This window comes from Tamandua tetradactyla, chromosome 1 (assembly GCF_023851605.1).
Source record: "Tamandua tetradactyla isolate mTamTet1 chromosome 1, mTamTet1.pri, whole genome shotgun sequence".
In the NCBI taxonomy this organism is placed as follows: domain Eukaryota; kingdom Metazoa; phylum Chordata; class Mammalia; order Pilosa; family Myrmecophagidae; genus Tamandua; species Tamandua tetradactyla.
Window position 1 is genome coordinate 225,121,274 of NC_135327.1, and position 15,915 is coordinate 225,137,188.

The following is a 15,915-nucleotide window of genomic DNA, read 5'->3' on the forward strand; positions in this document are numbered from 1 at the left end:
AGAGGCCAGAACTCAGGCCCCCTAATGCCTGCCTAGTGGTCCCCAGAACACACCCAGGGCAGGGGTCCTCCTTTGCTCACTGCTAATGGTGGCACAGGCAAAACCCTTGGGCAGATTCTTAACCTAACTGAGGAAAACACGTACTTTCCAAAGCCCCATTTTGTCTGCATTATAAACAACTAATACATTACTCAGAATTGAATAGTGAGCAATAATTGAGTTCTGCTTGGAAGCCCTTTTTGCTCCCCGAGCAAATCCGATTTCATAGTTGACATCTGCTGAATGTGCTGGGCACTGCGCTAAATGCGCTTTGGACCTTATCTACATCGATGAAAGTTTCATCTTAGAATAGGTGACTCCTTTAAAAAGATTAGGGGAAAATTCTGAATGCAGAAATTTCAAGGTTGGGATGGAGTTATTGTATGGAAAGATTGAGGAATAATGTTAATCCTATGCATTAAAGCAGTCATGCGACTTGATTCTATTCTCTCACCCATTGGCTGTGGGGGAGGCTCTCAAGGCGGGAACTGCTGTGATAGTCACACATTTGCACACTAGCTTTTCTTTACTGCTTCCTTCCACAGGTGATCTAAGTTAGGATACTTCAGTTAAGTAAACATGCTTCCATACTTCCATTTTCTTCCCCCTATCATTTGTGTGTATATTGTTTGGAGAGAAAGTTGAAATTTGGTAAGAGGGTCCTTGAGAGGTTGGTCAATTTATTGCTTATAAAATCTTGGAGGTTCCTGGTGCCTGCCCATGCAAAACAAAAAAAATCTTGGAAGTGCTCTTGCTGAGCTAGGCTTGTTTGGAATATTGCCTGACCACTGAGGGAGGAAGGGTTCAGGAGGTGATTATAAATCTTCTGTTGTTAGCCGGAGTTTCTCATTTGAATTATGTCAGGGTTTCCACTACTGAGGGGAATGGGTCTCAGTCAGCTGCAACAGGGAAAACCCAACCTTTTACTCCTGCTTATTCTAATAAGTACCCTGATCTCAGAGGAAAGACTAGAACCAGCGCTTCTCTTTAGTTACTGCAGAAATCAGAATTGGTGGAGCTTCAGAACACATTGGAACCTTTAGTCCATAGGGACCAGCAGTTTGTTATTTAAACTAGGGTGCCATTCCTCTCTATACAGGGAATAAGTCTGCTAAAATTTCTTGATAACTGAGTTAATCCATGTATCTAGAGGATATCTCCCAGATATAATATTGTATATATAATATTTCCCATGTAATTTATATATCTACAGGATAACTCTGTTCAAGCAAAAAGACAGATTTTTCTTCCTAATTTTTTTTTCTCTTAAAATCCTAGGGTTCCACAGGGGAAGTGAAATTTCTTAGAAGTATTTGTGGTCATCACAGACATCTTAATTATTCTTGGTGCCTATCCCTTTAGCTTTGCCCAAGGACAATCCTCACTCCAATGACAAAATTTTCTGTTTCCAAAAGATAGAAGTGATATTGTAAGCCTAAAATTAATGGATACAGCAAATTAATATATCCTTTCTTTTTTACCCTATAGTATCATATAAATAATTAAGCCTCAGAGAAATAAAATATATTTTTCAAGAAGAAATGGTACATAAAGACATTGAAAACTAACCCCCTATGTCAGTCATTCTGAAAACGTTAAGCAAACTCTTCAAAAAATATGTGTGCATTTCTAGTGAAGTAATCCAAGCAAAGCAAAAAAATGCCAAGACTGCCAGGCTTTTATAGAAGAATGAAGAGTACAGATACATATTTATAATGGTAACAAGTAATGCAACATGGATTAAGGAATATGGTATATTAGAATAAAAGAAAATGTATGTAAATCAATGAACCTAATCTAAATTAGATGAAGATTAATTCTACTTTTCCTAATACTCATGAAATGGCACTTACATCAAACTTTACCTGCCATAATATAGCCTAATCTTCCAGGGTAATTATTTAAATCTTTAAAAACAATTGCTATTTTATATTTCCCTATACAACTCACAAAGCTGTATTTTTCTCAGTTCCTTATAAATACTGGCATACCACTAATTAAATTACTGAACACACTGACTGTTTTGTATGTTTAAAATATTATGCCAGGGGCAGGCAACGGTGGCTCAGTGGCAGAGTTCTCCCTGCATGCCAGAGACCCAGGTTTGATTCCTGGTGCCTGCCTATGTGAATATATATATATATATATATATAATTATATATGTATAATTATGCCAGGAAAGAGAAAAAAGAAGAAGAGCATGCCAGTGGAGCAAAGTAAAGATTATATTTTCTGTAGTGAAAATGTTTCATGTGAAAACCACGGAAGCTACTTAGTATTTCTGAACATTGAGGTGATCAATGCTGGAATGTATTCTTGTGCTAGGATAAAGATTATCTTCAATTATTCTCTATTATCTCCCTTTTAGGTTATCCCATATCAGATCAACACCTAATTTCTGGAAGAAACAGAAGAACCACTTCAGCGTTTGCCCAGATCTATACTGACGTCTGAGAGCAGATTTGGTCATGGAAAGGAAGGCCTCAAGGCCCTTGGCTTTACCATCTGTTAGCTGCTTTTTTGCAGGCTTATTGCTTCCTGCAGGTAAAGTAAATAAGCGTCTGCTTATTTATGTTGGTGACTAAGACAGCTTCAGTATATATTCTAACTGTGTAATCCAAAGTTGAGTGCTTACTAACTCAATATACCTAGAAGACTAATCTCCATAACATTACCATCTCTACTGTTAACTTAATTTATCCCAAATTCGGGAAACCTGTTTTGGAGGGCTCTACTGGAACCCCTAAATCTAGGTGTCAAGTTGTGGTCTACTTAAACTCTAGGGGTGAAACTGTAAAGGTTAATTTGGGCATGAGAAGTCAGTTCTACTCATTTGTCAATCAGTTTGTGACAACCAATTAGGCAAATGGTAGGGGGTGAAGTTTCGACTTTTTAACATGACCAATTTTAGCACTATTGGGGAAAAAATACTGGATATGGACAATTGAATATCAACCAGGGGACCCTAGATTTAGAAAAAAATTTTTGAAAGTCCTACTACCTATTTTTCTCTTTTAAACTAAGGAAGGCTTCGGATATTTATTTGATTTCTTCATAAATTTAGGAGAATATTCCCCAATCTCAATCCTTGTATTATTTGCACAGTTCTTAGGGGGATGACAGTAAAATAATAAAAAGTTAATAAAAAACAAATCAATTTTTTTCTATGTCACTAGTTGTAAATACTCTATGCAATATTTTAAAATTATAATTTTACTTGCATGAGAAATTTTTGCCAATCTATATTTGACTGCTATAGAATTTAGGAGTAGAATCTTTTAAAAGGATCAGAAATCACCAATTTAGTTCACATAACTTCCTTAAAAATACCTCCAAAATGTGAACATACACTTTTACCATTGAAGTGAAAACTGAGGGTAGTTGAGTAATTTCTGGATTTTAGCTTAAGCACGTGTAATGGTCAGGTTTATGCGTCAGCTTGGCCAGGTGGTGGTACCTGGTTGTCTGGTCAGACAAGGGCTGGCCTGTCTGTTGCTATGAGGACATTTCATGGGCTTAAATCATGAGCGTGTTGGCTGCATCCACAGCTGATTTTGTGTGTGTCTTATGCAATGAGTGATGCTTAATCTAATCACCAAAGGCTTTTAAGGAGGATTCAGAAGAGACAGTCACTCTTCCTGTTTCAGCTGAGCCTCTCCTGTGGAGTTCGTCCAGACCCTCGGAGTTGCCAGCTTCACAGCCTGCCCTATGGATCTGGACTCTTCCATTCTCACAGTTGCCCAGCCAGCCTCTCCTGAGAGTTTGTTGTAGACTTCATTGGAGTTATCAGCTTGTGGCCTGCCCTACAGACCTTGGACTCGACATTCCCATGGTTACATAATGGATATCTCCTGCTGATTCTGTTTCCCTAGAGAACCCTAGCTAATACAGTGTGGTTCTTCATGCTGGTTTAACCGTGGCCATAGAAATTATCACAAGATAAAGGGAGCTAAGTCCATTCTTTAGGCTTTGGAGAAAAATTTATTAAGAGCCTAAACTGACAGCTGTACTCAGCTCAGTGCCAGGGGCTGGTGTCAAAAGTACAGCTGGCGATGCCGCAAAGCATCAGGCTACCAGGGAGGGGGCAGCAGGAGGGTGGGCACATAGAAGAAACCTTTGTCCTGCCAACAGTGAGCAACAGGTAGTATACTGAAACATCCTCAGGAAAATTAAAGGCTCTGGCTCTGATCATGATGAACACAATAAGTACTATGGTGTTATTTTTACTATAGATGCAGATAAGTCTCAAAAAGGGATGGTAGGTTAAGTCTTTGTAGGAATTTTAGTCTAATCCAGAAATACTCTGAGGCATCTAAATTCAAAATTCTCCTTCTACCAGATAAAACAAAACCTTAAGAAACAACACAACACATAACAGACTGCTGAGCCTGTAAAACACCCCTCACATTGTCCAATGTCCATCTCTCTCCTGCAGGACATATAACGATTATTGAAAATTCTGAATAGACCTTCATAGCAATGGGATTCTGAAAGTCATTTTTCTTCCCATTCTATGTTTTCAAATCACTTCAGACTCATGGAGGGTTAGAGGATTTTCCAAGCTTTTACTATTTCTGTTTCTGCTTTTTGAAAAAGAAAAAAAAGAAACTTGTGATAGAGAATCATGTGAGCACTTTAAGCAACCATGTGCAGTAAACAAAATTAGAATGGACCCATTATTTCTTTAAATTTCTGACTCATATTTCTAACTAGAAATGTACTTTGATGTAAAAACTAGTGTGGTTGGGGATATAGGAAGACATAGATACTACATAGGCAATTGTGAAAAGGGTCTGATATGATGCCTTCTATTTACTTTTTCAACTAGAAATACTCTATTAAGATAAAGAGGGGACATGGAAAGATTGGAGGCATAAAGAGAATTTACAAGACTTGTAATAATCATTGTTTAAATGATCTAGTAAGAATGTTAAGAAATGCCCAGAGCACAAGTGAGATTTAGTGATCATCATATTCCAGGAAGTTCATCTTGATTAGTTCCTCTGAGTCTGATATATCCTAGGACCAAAACTATTTAGAAATACCAGTATGCTTGCTTCCCAACTAAAGAAATCATCCAAGAGAATAGCTATTATTTATCATACAAGGATCAATTCATTGGATGGAAAGCAAAAAGATTTTTTGAACAAAAGATCCCCCAAAAGTTGCTTTTATTCACCTTGTTTCCCCTTCCTGGTTTACTTGATTATATTTTCTCAATAATACTACATACCTCTTTGAAAAAGAATGGAAACTCCCAGTAAAAGCTTGCATTCAGCATGTCATTACTGGCATTTTCATGACATTGCTTTAACAAAACCACAGTAGGTAAAATTCTTTAGGCTTTGTGGAAAGGTTTGATGAGCCTTCTAAAGAAGTCACTGATAATTCTACTGGAAAAAGGGCAAGACAACCACCAAGGGACCACATACCAATTGCTGTCATGTAATCCCAGCGGTCTATGAGGCACATATTGAAGATGAGGTGATCAGATGTTTGCCCCTGGCCAATGAGTGAAATCTCCCTCTCCAAGTTCTGGCATACAGACGAAGTCCAGCCAATGAGAAACCAAAATACTACCAGGAGTATTACTGCAAGCATCCTCATGACCCGCCCTCCAGTCATATATGGAATCCGCTGGGCTGTTCGTGACAGGAACACCTTCAAAACCCTGGAAAAGCAAAAAAGCAAAACGTGAAAAAGCAAACAACACTTGGAAGGTAAAATTCTTAACCTATCATATTTTTACAGATTAAATGTAAACCTACCATAATCCACTTAAGCAGAGTTTTGACAGAAAAATACAGAACCAATTGATCGTATATTTATTTACTATCAGTCTAGTTTACCTTCAAATAGCAAAACAAATAGCCTTCATGAGAGATCAGTGAGTCAATAGATTCACATGCTCTTTTGAGTATGTCTTAACATTTCAGGGAAAATAATTCTCAGGAATTTCGAAAGGTCCATAGACAAATTTTGCTCAGCTAAACAGGGTTTCTGAGATCAAAAATAGTCTTGAAATTAAGTAGTTAGATTTTTCAATATTATACTGTCAAAAGATTTGTCTTTCTTTAAAATATCATTTTTCTAGTAGAAAGTACAGTTATTTTATGAAAATCATTTCATTTGACCTCCCTTCATAGTCATCTTATCACATTATCAAAAATAATGAAATAATTATTAAAACAAGGAGAGGTATATTTAAACATTATGTTAATTGGATAAGGTCATTGCATAAAGGAAGAAGACTGGATAACCTATAAGAAATACAGTGATTTTTTAAAAATGTGTTTTTTTCCCCTGTATATATGATTTAAATAAATAACCAAGGTTGAGAACTATTGGATTAGATACTATGTAAGGACTGTTCTAGCTCTGAAGGTGAAGACAAAAATCTAACCTTACCATCCACCCACTCTTCCACTCCAGCGCTACATCTTCAAGTGATTTTAGTTTCTTACCATCCCCCCATCCAAATTCTGACATTTTATCATGAAATTGTAATATGACATGTACCACTACAAGAGAGAATCAGTTTCCAAAAGGCAAAAATGCTTTTTCCTAGCTGTCTATACCTTCTCCATCTCTTTCTTTCAAAACTTTTAAATCCTATGACTTCTCATAAAAATCACTAGAAATCTAGAAATGAAACAAACACACCTGAAACAGCCTGACTATATTATGCTGTTTTTATACACATAAGCCTTTGGAATCTTTCCCAGATTAACACATCTAGGAGAGAAAGTTATTTTCTAGCAGATTATTTATCCTTTTATTCCTATACCTTTAACTGCATTGTCCTTCTGCTAACACACAGGCTAAAGTTACTAAATGTTAAATAAAACACTTATTCTCATTTTTTTTCCGTGAGATGATATCATAAAGATAATAGTATCAAATGGGAGAACACTAGAAGCCTTCACCCAATCTCCATTCATCCAGTTTGCCAGATTCCCAGCCGCCCTCCATTCCCAGGGATAGCGCACTGAGTACTGCACACATCCTGCCTGGTGCCACCGCCTGCAGCTCACAGGTTCCCTTCTGGAGGCTGCAAGGCATCTCTGCACCAACTGGGTGAACTGCTGCTCATTAAGAACCAGTTATATTTGTTCCCAAATCTGGTAATGTCTGTTTTACTCGTTATCCTATTATATAATTTAACTAAATACTAAATAAGGTGATTATACATGATTGTATACAATAATACACTGTGGAAATCTATGCTGGAACGAGAAGAATGAACTCCAAACATCAGACCCATAGTCACAACAGAGGCCTTATTTCAAAAAATTGGTGAGTTTTTATTTGTGTTTTACATTACAGTATCATATACTTTTTAAATGCCCTTCTGCTTTTATCAATTAATTAACCAATCACTAGTCCCAATTATATTGGAGAAGAAGGTTTTTTTTTTTATTAATTAACGGAAAAAAAGAAAAAAAAGAAATTAACCCAACATTTAGAAATCATACCATTCTACATATGCAATCAGTAATTCTTAACATCATCACATAGATGCATGATCATCGTTTCTTAGTACATTTGCTTCGGTTTAGAAGAACTAGCAACACAACCGAAAAAGATATAGAATGTTAATATAGAGAAAAAAAATAAAAGTAATAATAGTAAAACAAACAAACAAAAAAAAAAAAAAAAAACAAAAAACAAAACAAAAACCTATAGCTCAGATGCAGCTTCATTCAGTGTTTTAACATGGTTACTTTACAATTAGGTATTATTGTGCTGTCCATTTTTGAGTTTTTGTATCTAGTCCTGTTGCACAGTCTGTATCCCTTCAGCTCCAATTACCCATTATCTTACCCTGTTTCTAACTCCTGCTGGACTCTGTTACCAATGACATATTCCAAGTTTATTCTCGAATGTCGGTTCACATCATTGGGACCATGCAGTATTTGTCCTTTAGTTTTTGGCTAGACTCACTCAGCATAATGTTCTTTAGGTCCATCCATGTTATTACATGCTTCATAAGTTTATCCTGTCTTAAAGCTGCATAGTATTCCATCGTATGTATATATCACAGTTTGTTTAGCCACTCTTCTGTTGATGGAGATTTTGGCTGTTTCCATCTCTTTGCAATTGTAAATAACGCTGCTATAAACATTGGTGCGCAAATGTCCGTTTGTGTCTTTGCCCTTAAGTCCTTTGAGTAGATTCCCAGCAATGGTATTGCTGGGTCGTATGGCAATTCTATATTCAGCTTTTTGAGGAACCGCCAAACTGCCTTCCACAGTGGTTGCACCATTTGACATTCCCACCAACAGTGGATAAGTGTGCCTCTTTCTCCGCATCCTCTCCAGCACTTGTCATTTTCTGTTTTGTTGATAATGGCCATTCTGGTGGGTGTGAGATGATATCTCATTGTGGTTTTGATTTGCATTTCTCTAATGGCCAGGGACATTGAGCATCTCTTCATGTGCCTTTTGGCCATTTGTATTTCCTCTTCTGAGAGGTGTCTCTTCAAGTCTTTTCCCCATTTTGTAATTGGGTTGGCTGTCTTTTTGTTGTTGAGTTGAACAATCTCTTTATAAATTCTGGATACTAGACCTTTATCTGATATGTCATTTCCAAATATTGTCTCCCATTGTGTAGGCTGTCTTTCTACTTTCTTGATGAAGTTCTTTGATGCACAAAAGTGTTTAATTTTGAGGAGTTCCCATTTATTTATTTCCTTCTTCAGTGCTCTTGCTTTAGGTTTAAGGTCCATAAAACCGCCTTCAATTATAAGATTCATAAGATATCTCCCTACGTTTTCCTCTAACTGTTTAATGGTCTTAGACCTAATGTTTAGATCTTTGATCCATTTTGAGTTAACTTTTGTATAGGGTGTGAGACATGGGTCTTCTTTCATTCTTTTGCATATGGATATCCAGTTCTCTAGGCACCATTTATTGAAGAGACTGTTCTGTCCCAGGTGAATTGACTTGACTGCCTTATCAAAGATCAAATGTCCATAGATGAGAGGGTCTATATCTGAGCACTCTATTCGATTCCATTGGTCGATATATCTATCTTTATGCCAATACCATGCTGTTTTGACCACTGTGGCTTCATAATATGCCTTAAAGTCAGGCAGCGCGAGACCTCCAGCTTCGTTTTTTTCCCTCAAGATGTTTTTAGCAATTCGGGGCACCCTGCCCTTCCAGATAAATTTGCTTATTGGTTTTTCTATTTCTGAAAAATAAGTTGTTGGGATTTTGATTGGTATTGCATTGAATCTGTAAATTAATATAGGTAGGATTGACATCTTAACTATATTTAGTCTTCCAATCCATGAACACGGTATGCCCTTCCATCTATTTAGGTCTTCTGTGATTTCTTTTAACAGTTTTCGTAGTTTTCTTTATATAGGTTTTTTGTATCTTTAGATAAATTTATTCCTAGGTATTTTATTCTTTTAGTTGCAATTGTAAATGGGATTCATTTCTTGATTTCCCCCTCAGCTTGTTCATTGCTCATGTATAGAAATGCTACAGATTTTTGAATGTTGATCTTGTAACCTGCTACTTTGCTGTACTCATTTATTAGCTCTAGTAGTTTTGTTGTGGATTTTTCCGGGTTTTCGACGTATAGTATCATATCGTCTGTAAACAGTGATAGTTTTACTTCTTCCTTTCCAATTTTGATGCCTTGTATTTCTTTTTCTTGTCTAATTGCTCTGGCTAGAACCTCCAACACAATGTTGAATAATAGTGGTGACAGTGGACATCCTTGTCTTGTTCCTGATCTTAGGGGGAAAGTTTTCAATTTTTCCCCATTGAGGATGATATTAGCTGTGGGTTTTTCATATATTCCCTCTATCATTTTAAGGAAGTTCCCTTGAATTCCTATCTTTTGAAGTGTTTTCAACAGGAAAGGATGTTGAATCTTGTCAAATGCCTTCTCTGCATCAATTGAGATGATCATGTGATTTTTCTGCTTTGATTTGTTGATATGGTGTATTACATTAATTGATTTTCTTATGTTGAACCATCCTTGCATACCTGGGATGAATCCTACTTGGTCATGATGTATAATTCTTTTAATGTGTTGTTGGATATGATTTGCTAGAATTTTATTGAGGAGTTTTGCATCTATATTCATTAGAGAGATTGGTCTGTAGTTTTCTTTTTTTGTAACATCTTTGCCTGGTTTTGGTATGAGGGTGATGTTGGCTTCGTAAAATGAATTAGGTAGTTTTTCCTCCACTTCGATTTTTTTGAAGAGTTTGAGGAGAGTTGGTACTAATTCTTTCTGGAATGTCTGATAGAATTCACATGTGAAGCTGTCTGGTCCTGGACTTTTCTTTTTAGGAAGCTTTTGAATGATTAATTCAATTTCTTTACTTGTGATTGGTTTGTTGAGGTCATGTATTTCTTCTTGAGTCAAAGTTGGTTGTTCGTGTTTTTCCAGGAACCCGTCCATTTCATCTAAATTGTTGTATTTATTAGCGTAAAGTTGTTCATAGTATCCTGTTATTATCTCCTTTATTTCTGTGAGGTCAGTAGTTATGTCTCCTCTTCCATTTCTGATCTTATTTATTTGCATCCTCTCTCTTCTTCTTTTTGTCAATCTTGATAAGGGCCCATCAATCTTATTGATTTTCTCATAGAACCAACTTCTGGTCTTATTGATTTTCTCTACTGTTTTCATATTTTCAATTTCATTTATTTCTGCTCTGATCTTTGTTATTTCTTTCCTTTTGCTTGCTTTGGGATTAGTTTGCTGTTCTTTCTCCAGTTCTTCCAAGTGGACAGTTAATTCCTGCATTTTTGCCTTTCCTTCTTTTCTGATATAGGCATTTAGGGCAATAAATTTCCCTCTTAGCACTGCCTTTGCTGCGTCCCATAGGTTTTGATATGTTGTGTTTTCATTTTCATTCACCTCGAGGAATTTACTAATTTCTCTTGCAATTTCTTCTTTGACCCACTGGTTGTTTAAGAGTGTGTTGTTGAGCCTCCACGTATTTGTGAATTTTCTGGAATTCCACCTATTATTGATTTCCAACTTCATTCCTTTATGATCCGAGAAAGTGTTGTGTATGATTTCAATCTTTTTAAATTTGTTAAGACTTGCTTTGTGACCCAGCATATGGTCTATCTTTGAGAATGATCCATGAGCACTTGAGAAAAAGGTATATCCTGCTGTTGTGGGATGTAATGTCCTATAAATGTCTGTTAAGTCTAGCTCATTTATAGTAATATTCAGATTCTCTATTTCTTTATTGATCCTCTGTCTAGATGTTCTGTCCATTGATGAGAGTGGGGAATTGAAGTCTCCAACTATTATGGTATTTGTGTCTATTTCCCTTTTCAGTGTTTGCAGTGTATTCCTCATGTATTTTGGAGCATTCTGGTTCGGTGCATAAATATTTATGATTGTTATGTCTTCTTGTTTAATTGTTCCTTTTATTAGTATATAGTGTCCTTCTTTGTCTCTTTTAACTGTTTTACATTTGAAGTCTAACTTGTTGGATGTTAGTATAGCCACTCCTGCTCTTTTCTGGTTGTTATTTGCATGAAATATCTTTTCCCAACCTTTCACTTTCAACCTATGTTTATCATTGGGTCTAAGATGTGTTTCCTGTAGACAGCATATAGAAGGATCCTGTTTTTTAATCCGTTCTGCCAGTCTATGTCTTTTGATTGGGGAATTCAGTCCATTAACATTTAGTGTTATTACTGTTTGGATAATATTTTCCTCTACCATTTTGTCTTTTGTATTATATATATCATATCTGATTTTCCTTCTTTCTACACTCTTCTCCATACCTCTCTCTTCTGTCTTTTTGTATCTGACTCTAGTGCTCCCTTTAGTATTTCTTGTAGAGCTGGTCTCTTGGTCACAAATTCTCTCAGTGACTTTTTGTCTGAGAATGTTTTAATTTCTCCCTCATTTTTGAAGGATAATTTTGCTGGATATAGGAGTCTTGGTTGGCAGTTTTTCTCTTTTAGTAATTTAAATATATCATCCCACTGTCTTCTAGCCTCCATGGTTTCTGCTGAGAAATCTACACATAGTCTTATTGGGTTTCCCTTGCATGTGATGGATTGTTTCTCTCTTGCTGCTTTCAAGATCCTCTCTGTCTCTTTGACCTCTGACATTCTAACTATTAAGTGTCCTGGAGAACGCCTATATGGGTTTAATCTCTTTGGGGTGCGCTGCACTTCTTGATCTGTAATTTTAGGTCTTTCATAAGAGTTGGGAAATTTTCAGTGATAATTTCTTCCATTAGTTTTTCTCCTCCTTTTCCCTTCTCTTCTCCTTCTGGGACACCCATAACACGTATATTTGTGCGGTTCATATTGTCCTTGAGTTCCCTGATACCCTGTTCAAATTTTTCCATTCTTTTCCTGACAGTTTCTGTTTCTTTTTGGAATTCAGATGTTCCATCCTCCAAATCACTAATTCTATCTTCTGTCTCTTTAAATCTATCATTGTAGGTATCCATTGTTTTTTCCATCTTTTCTACTTTGTCCTTCACTCCCATAAACTCTGTGATTTGTTTTTTCAGTTTTTCTATTTCTTCTTTTTATTCAGCCCGTCTTCTTCATGTCCTCCCTCAATTTATCGATTTCGTTTTTGAAGAGGTTTTCCATTTCTGTTCGTATATTCAGCATTAGTTGTCTCAGCTCCTGTATCTCATTTGAACTATGGTTTCTTCCTTTGACTGGGCCATATTTTCAATTTTTTGAGCGTGATCCATTATCTTCTGCTGGCGCCTAGGTATTTAGACAGATTTCCCTGGGTGTTGGATTCAACAGTTTGGAAGATTTTTCTGTGAAATCTCTGGGTTCTGTTTTTCTTATCCTGCCCAGTAGGTGGCGCTCATGGCACACATTTGTCTGCGGGTCCCACCAGTAAAAGGTGCTGTGGGTCCTTTAACTTTGGAAAACTCTCGCCGTCGGGGAGCTTCGCCAGCCGAAGCGGCTTGGAAGAGTGCCAGCTGGCCTGGGGTCCAAACGCGGGGAGGGTCGCCGGCCACCGCAGCCCGGGAAAGTGCCCGTCAGAATTTCCTAGTCGGCCCGGGGCACCAAGCATGGTGGGAGGGCGCCAGCCGCCGCAGCCCTGGAGAGTGCACCATTCCCGTCACCGATCTCCGCGGCCTGGGGATTTCCGATCCAATTCTCTCAGTTGGTCCGGGGGGCTGCACATGGTGTGGGCGCCAGCCGCCGTGGTTTGAGGGGACCACCTGTCCAATTTTCCCAGCCAGCCCAGGAAGGGGGAAGGGAGGGATTCCGGCCGCTTGCCGCCCCGCCTGGTTAAGCCCACGCCCCTCGGCGATCTCACCGGAGTGGGTTCTCTCAGCTTGTCAGCCATTCCAGGATGGGGTACGCTGTCTTTTTGATCTGTCGTGGCTCTGGGAGCTGTTCTGTATCGTTTCTACTCCCCTAGTAGCTGTTCTGGAGGAGGAACTAAGATCCGCGTGTCTTACTAAGCCGCCATCTTCTCCGGAAGTCGGAGAAGAAGGTTTTCATTGTAATTAGCAGTTTAGGCATAAAGATAAAAAGGTTTAAACAACTCTTAGAAGTGACAGAAACCTTTAAGGGAAATTAAAATTTTTGTCAGGAAATTATAAGCCATCTTTGGGGGACAGTGGGTGGAACTTTTTAGCTGAAGTGGAAATTTGGTCCTCAATACACAGGAACTCAGAAAGCTTTCAAGTTGTTGCAAGAAGTTTCCAATCCCTACATTTACGAAGCACTGTCTTCATTAGGTTGAGAATCACTAATTCAGAGAAAAATAGTTATGTTTTATATTTTATTTCCATGGCCAAGATTAGCTAAATAATTTGTTTTCTGACACCTGAAGATTTTCAGAATCCCCACTGCAACTCTAAACCTCAAAGAGAGCTAATAGTGGTTTTGTTAAATAATTGTCTCTTTTAATACTTCTTAATCAGATTATTTATCTTTTGTAAAGGAAATCTATAGAAACCAGTTTGGTGATTTTTTTTTTCAAGAAATTCTATCTTCTAACTTCTCATAAATTTTCATGTTCTCCAGATGAACTTCCGGCTATTTATTGTATAGCCTGAGAACCCAGGATTGCCATACGACCTTTAACTGCATTTGCAGAGAGGAAAAACCAAAGCAAAAGCCCTCATGAATCTCTCATTATTGATTCTGTTGGCGTTCAAATACTAGGAAACATAATGACACAACTCTGCACCTCACTATAAGTATTTCAGAATATTGAGTTTTAAGAAATGGAATAAAATGCATTTTTCTAGCCCTGCCTCAAAACAAAATGAGGAAATGCTGTTATGTCTTTCAAAAATGAGCTCTTATTAATTCACTTCCTAGTACTCAAGCTCTAATGAAGAATCTCAAGACATGTGTTTGTCCAAAATGCAACTGTAGGAAAAGATACAATCATTAGAATTCTTGTACAGATGATTTTTTTCCAGCATATTTTCAAAGATAAATCTTTAGGCTGCCATCTGTTCAGAAGTCTCACTATTTCTAAGGCAAGTGGCAATATATACAAGAAGGCTGCAAGAATTTCCAGAATTTAATACTAAAATACATATTTAAAGCATACATTTAATTCTTATTATTAGCAGTAGATAAATTCGTGGAAAGCATGCTGAAATGATGACGAGAAAGGGCAACCCAGGAATTATCTACTGCTTTTACATGTCTTGATATTCTCACTTCCCATACATCTCTGATATGAGCTCATACAACTCCACTGCAAGGATTTTTACCTAGGTTATCAATTATTCCCTTCATGTCGAATCAAGATTGTTCACTCTTTAATTTACTTGATCGCTCTCCAGCATTTGGCAGGACTAATGCACTTGGCTTCCATTATATCACATTCTCTTGACTTTCTTCCTACTACTTCGTCAGTCACCATTACAAATTCTTCTTTTCAGTCTTCCCCTCACATGGTGGTATTCCTTAAGGGTCCTCTAAACTTAGCCCCTTTCCATTCTCACTCTACTTCTATTGCACCCAAGTAATTCCATTTATTCTCTGGTTTCAGTTATCATCTACATGCAGTGGGTCCCAAATCCATATCTTCATCTCAGATCAACCTCATGAGTTCAACATCTGGATACTCAGTGACCTACTGGACATAAACAGATCCCTTTCTCTCACACACATTCATTCAACAGATGAAGAAGCAAGAGTTAAATTTCTGCCTCCTAAATACTGTTCGAAGCCATCTAATTTTCTCCATCCTCGTGCTCCTGTACAGTGCCTCACCACAGTCTGCTCCCACAGCAGCTTCCTAACCAGTTGCCTGACCGGTTTTGCCCACCTTTGATCCACAACCTATGTTAGCCACAATGGTTCTTCTAAATGGCACTTCTAATCATGTTGCTCCCTTATTTATAACCCACCTGAAACCTGGCTCCTTAGCATGGTACAGAGCCCTTAAATATCAGCATCTTCTGGCAGGCTGATCTGACACCACTCTCTCTGTCCCGGGGACCTACCCCACCCTGCAGACCATCGTAGGCCTTTTCCCTCCCCCCATCCACACAAACTCCTAGTTCAGCTAATTCCTGCCTATTCCCTTATGTTAGTAGTTCTCAAAGGATGGCTCCCAAATCGGAAGCCTTAGCATCACCTAGAAAACTCAGAAATGCAAGTTTTGGGGTCCCATCCCAGACTTACTAAACCAGAAACTCTGGGGGTAGGATCCAGTAATTTGTATTTAAAATAAGCTTTCAGATAATTCCGATGAAGGCTAAAGTTTGAGACCCACTGCTCTGAGCAGATTTTTCCTGACAGGCCTAAGATCAGTGCAGTTGCCCTCCCAATGGCCTGACTGCTCTAGCCTGCCAGATAAACTTTTAAATGTTTATTATGCTGACAACAGAGTTTAAATACTCTCATAATAAAAATAAAGATGTTCCATTTT

At 37.7% G+C, this 15,915-nt stretch overlaps 1 protein-coding gene across 1 annotated transcript in view; it reads right to left on the reverse strand.

Annotated features, from left to right (window-relative positions):
• GPR158 (G protein-coupled receptor 158) overlaps positions 1 to 15,915 on the reverse strand; it is a 486,825-nt gene that overhangs the window by 19,765 nt on the left and 451,145 nt on the right. The window contains exon 7 of the mRNA XM_077153523.1: positions 5,472 to 5,710. Within this exon, the coding sequence (XP_077009638.1) occupies positions 5,472 to 5,710 (239 nt within the window). The remainder of the gene's footprint in view (positions 1 to 5,471; positions 5,711 to 15,915) is intronic.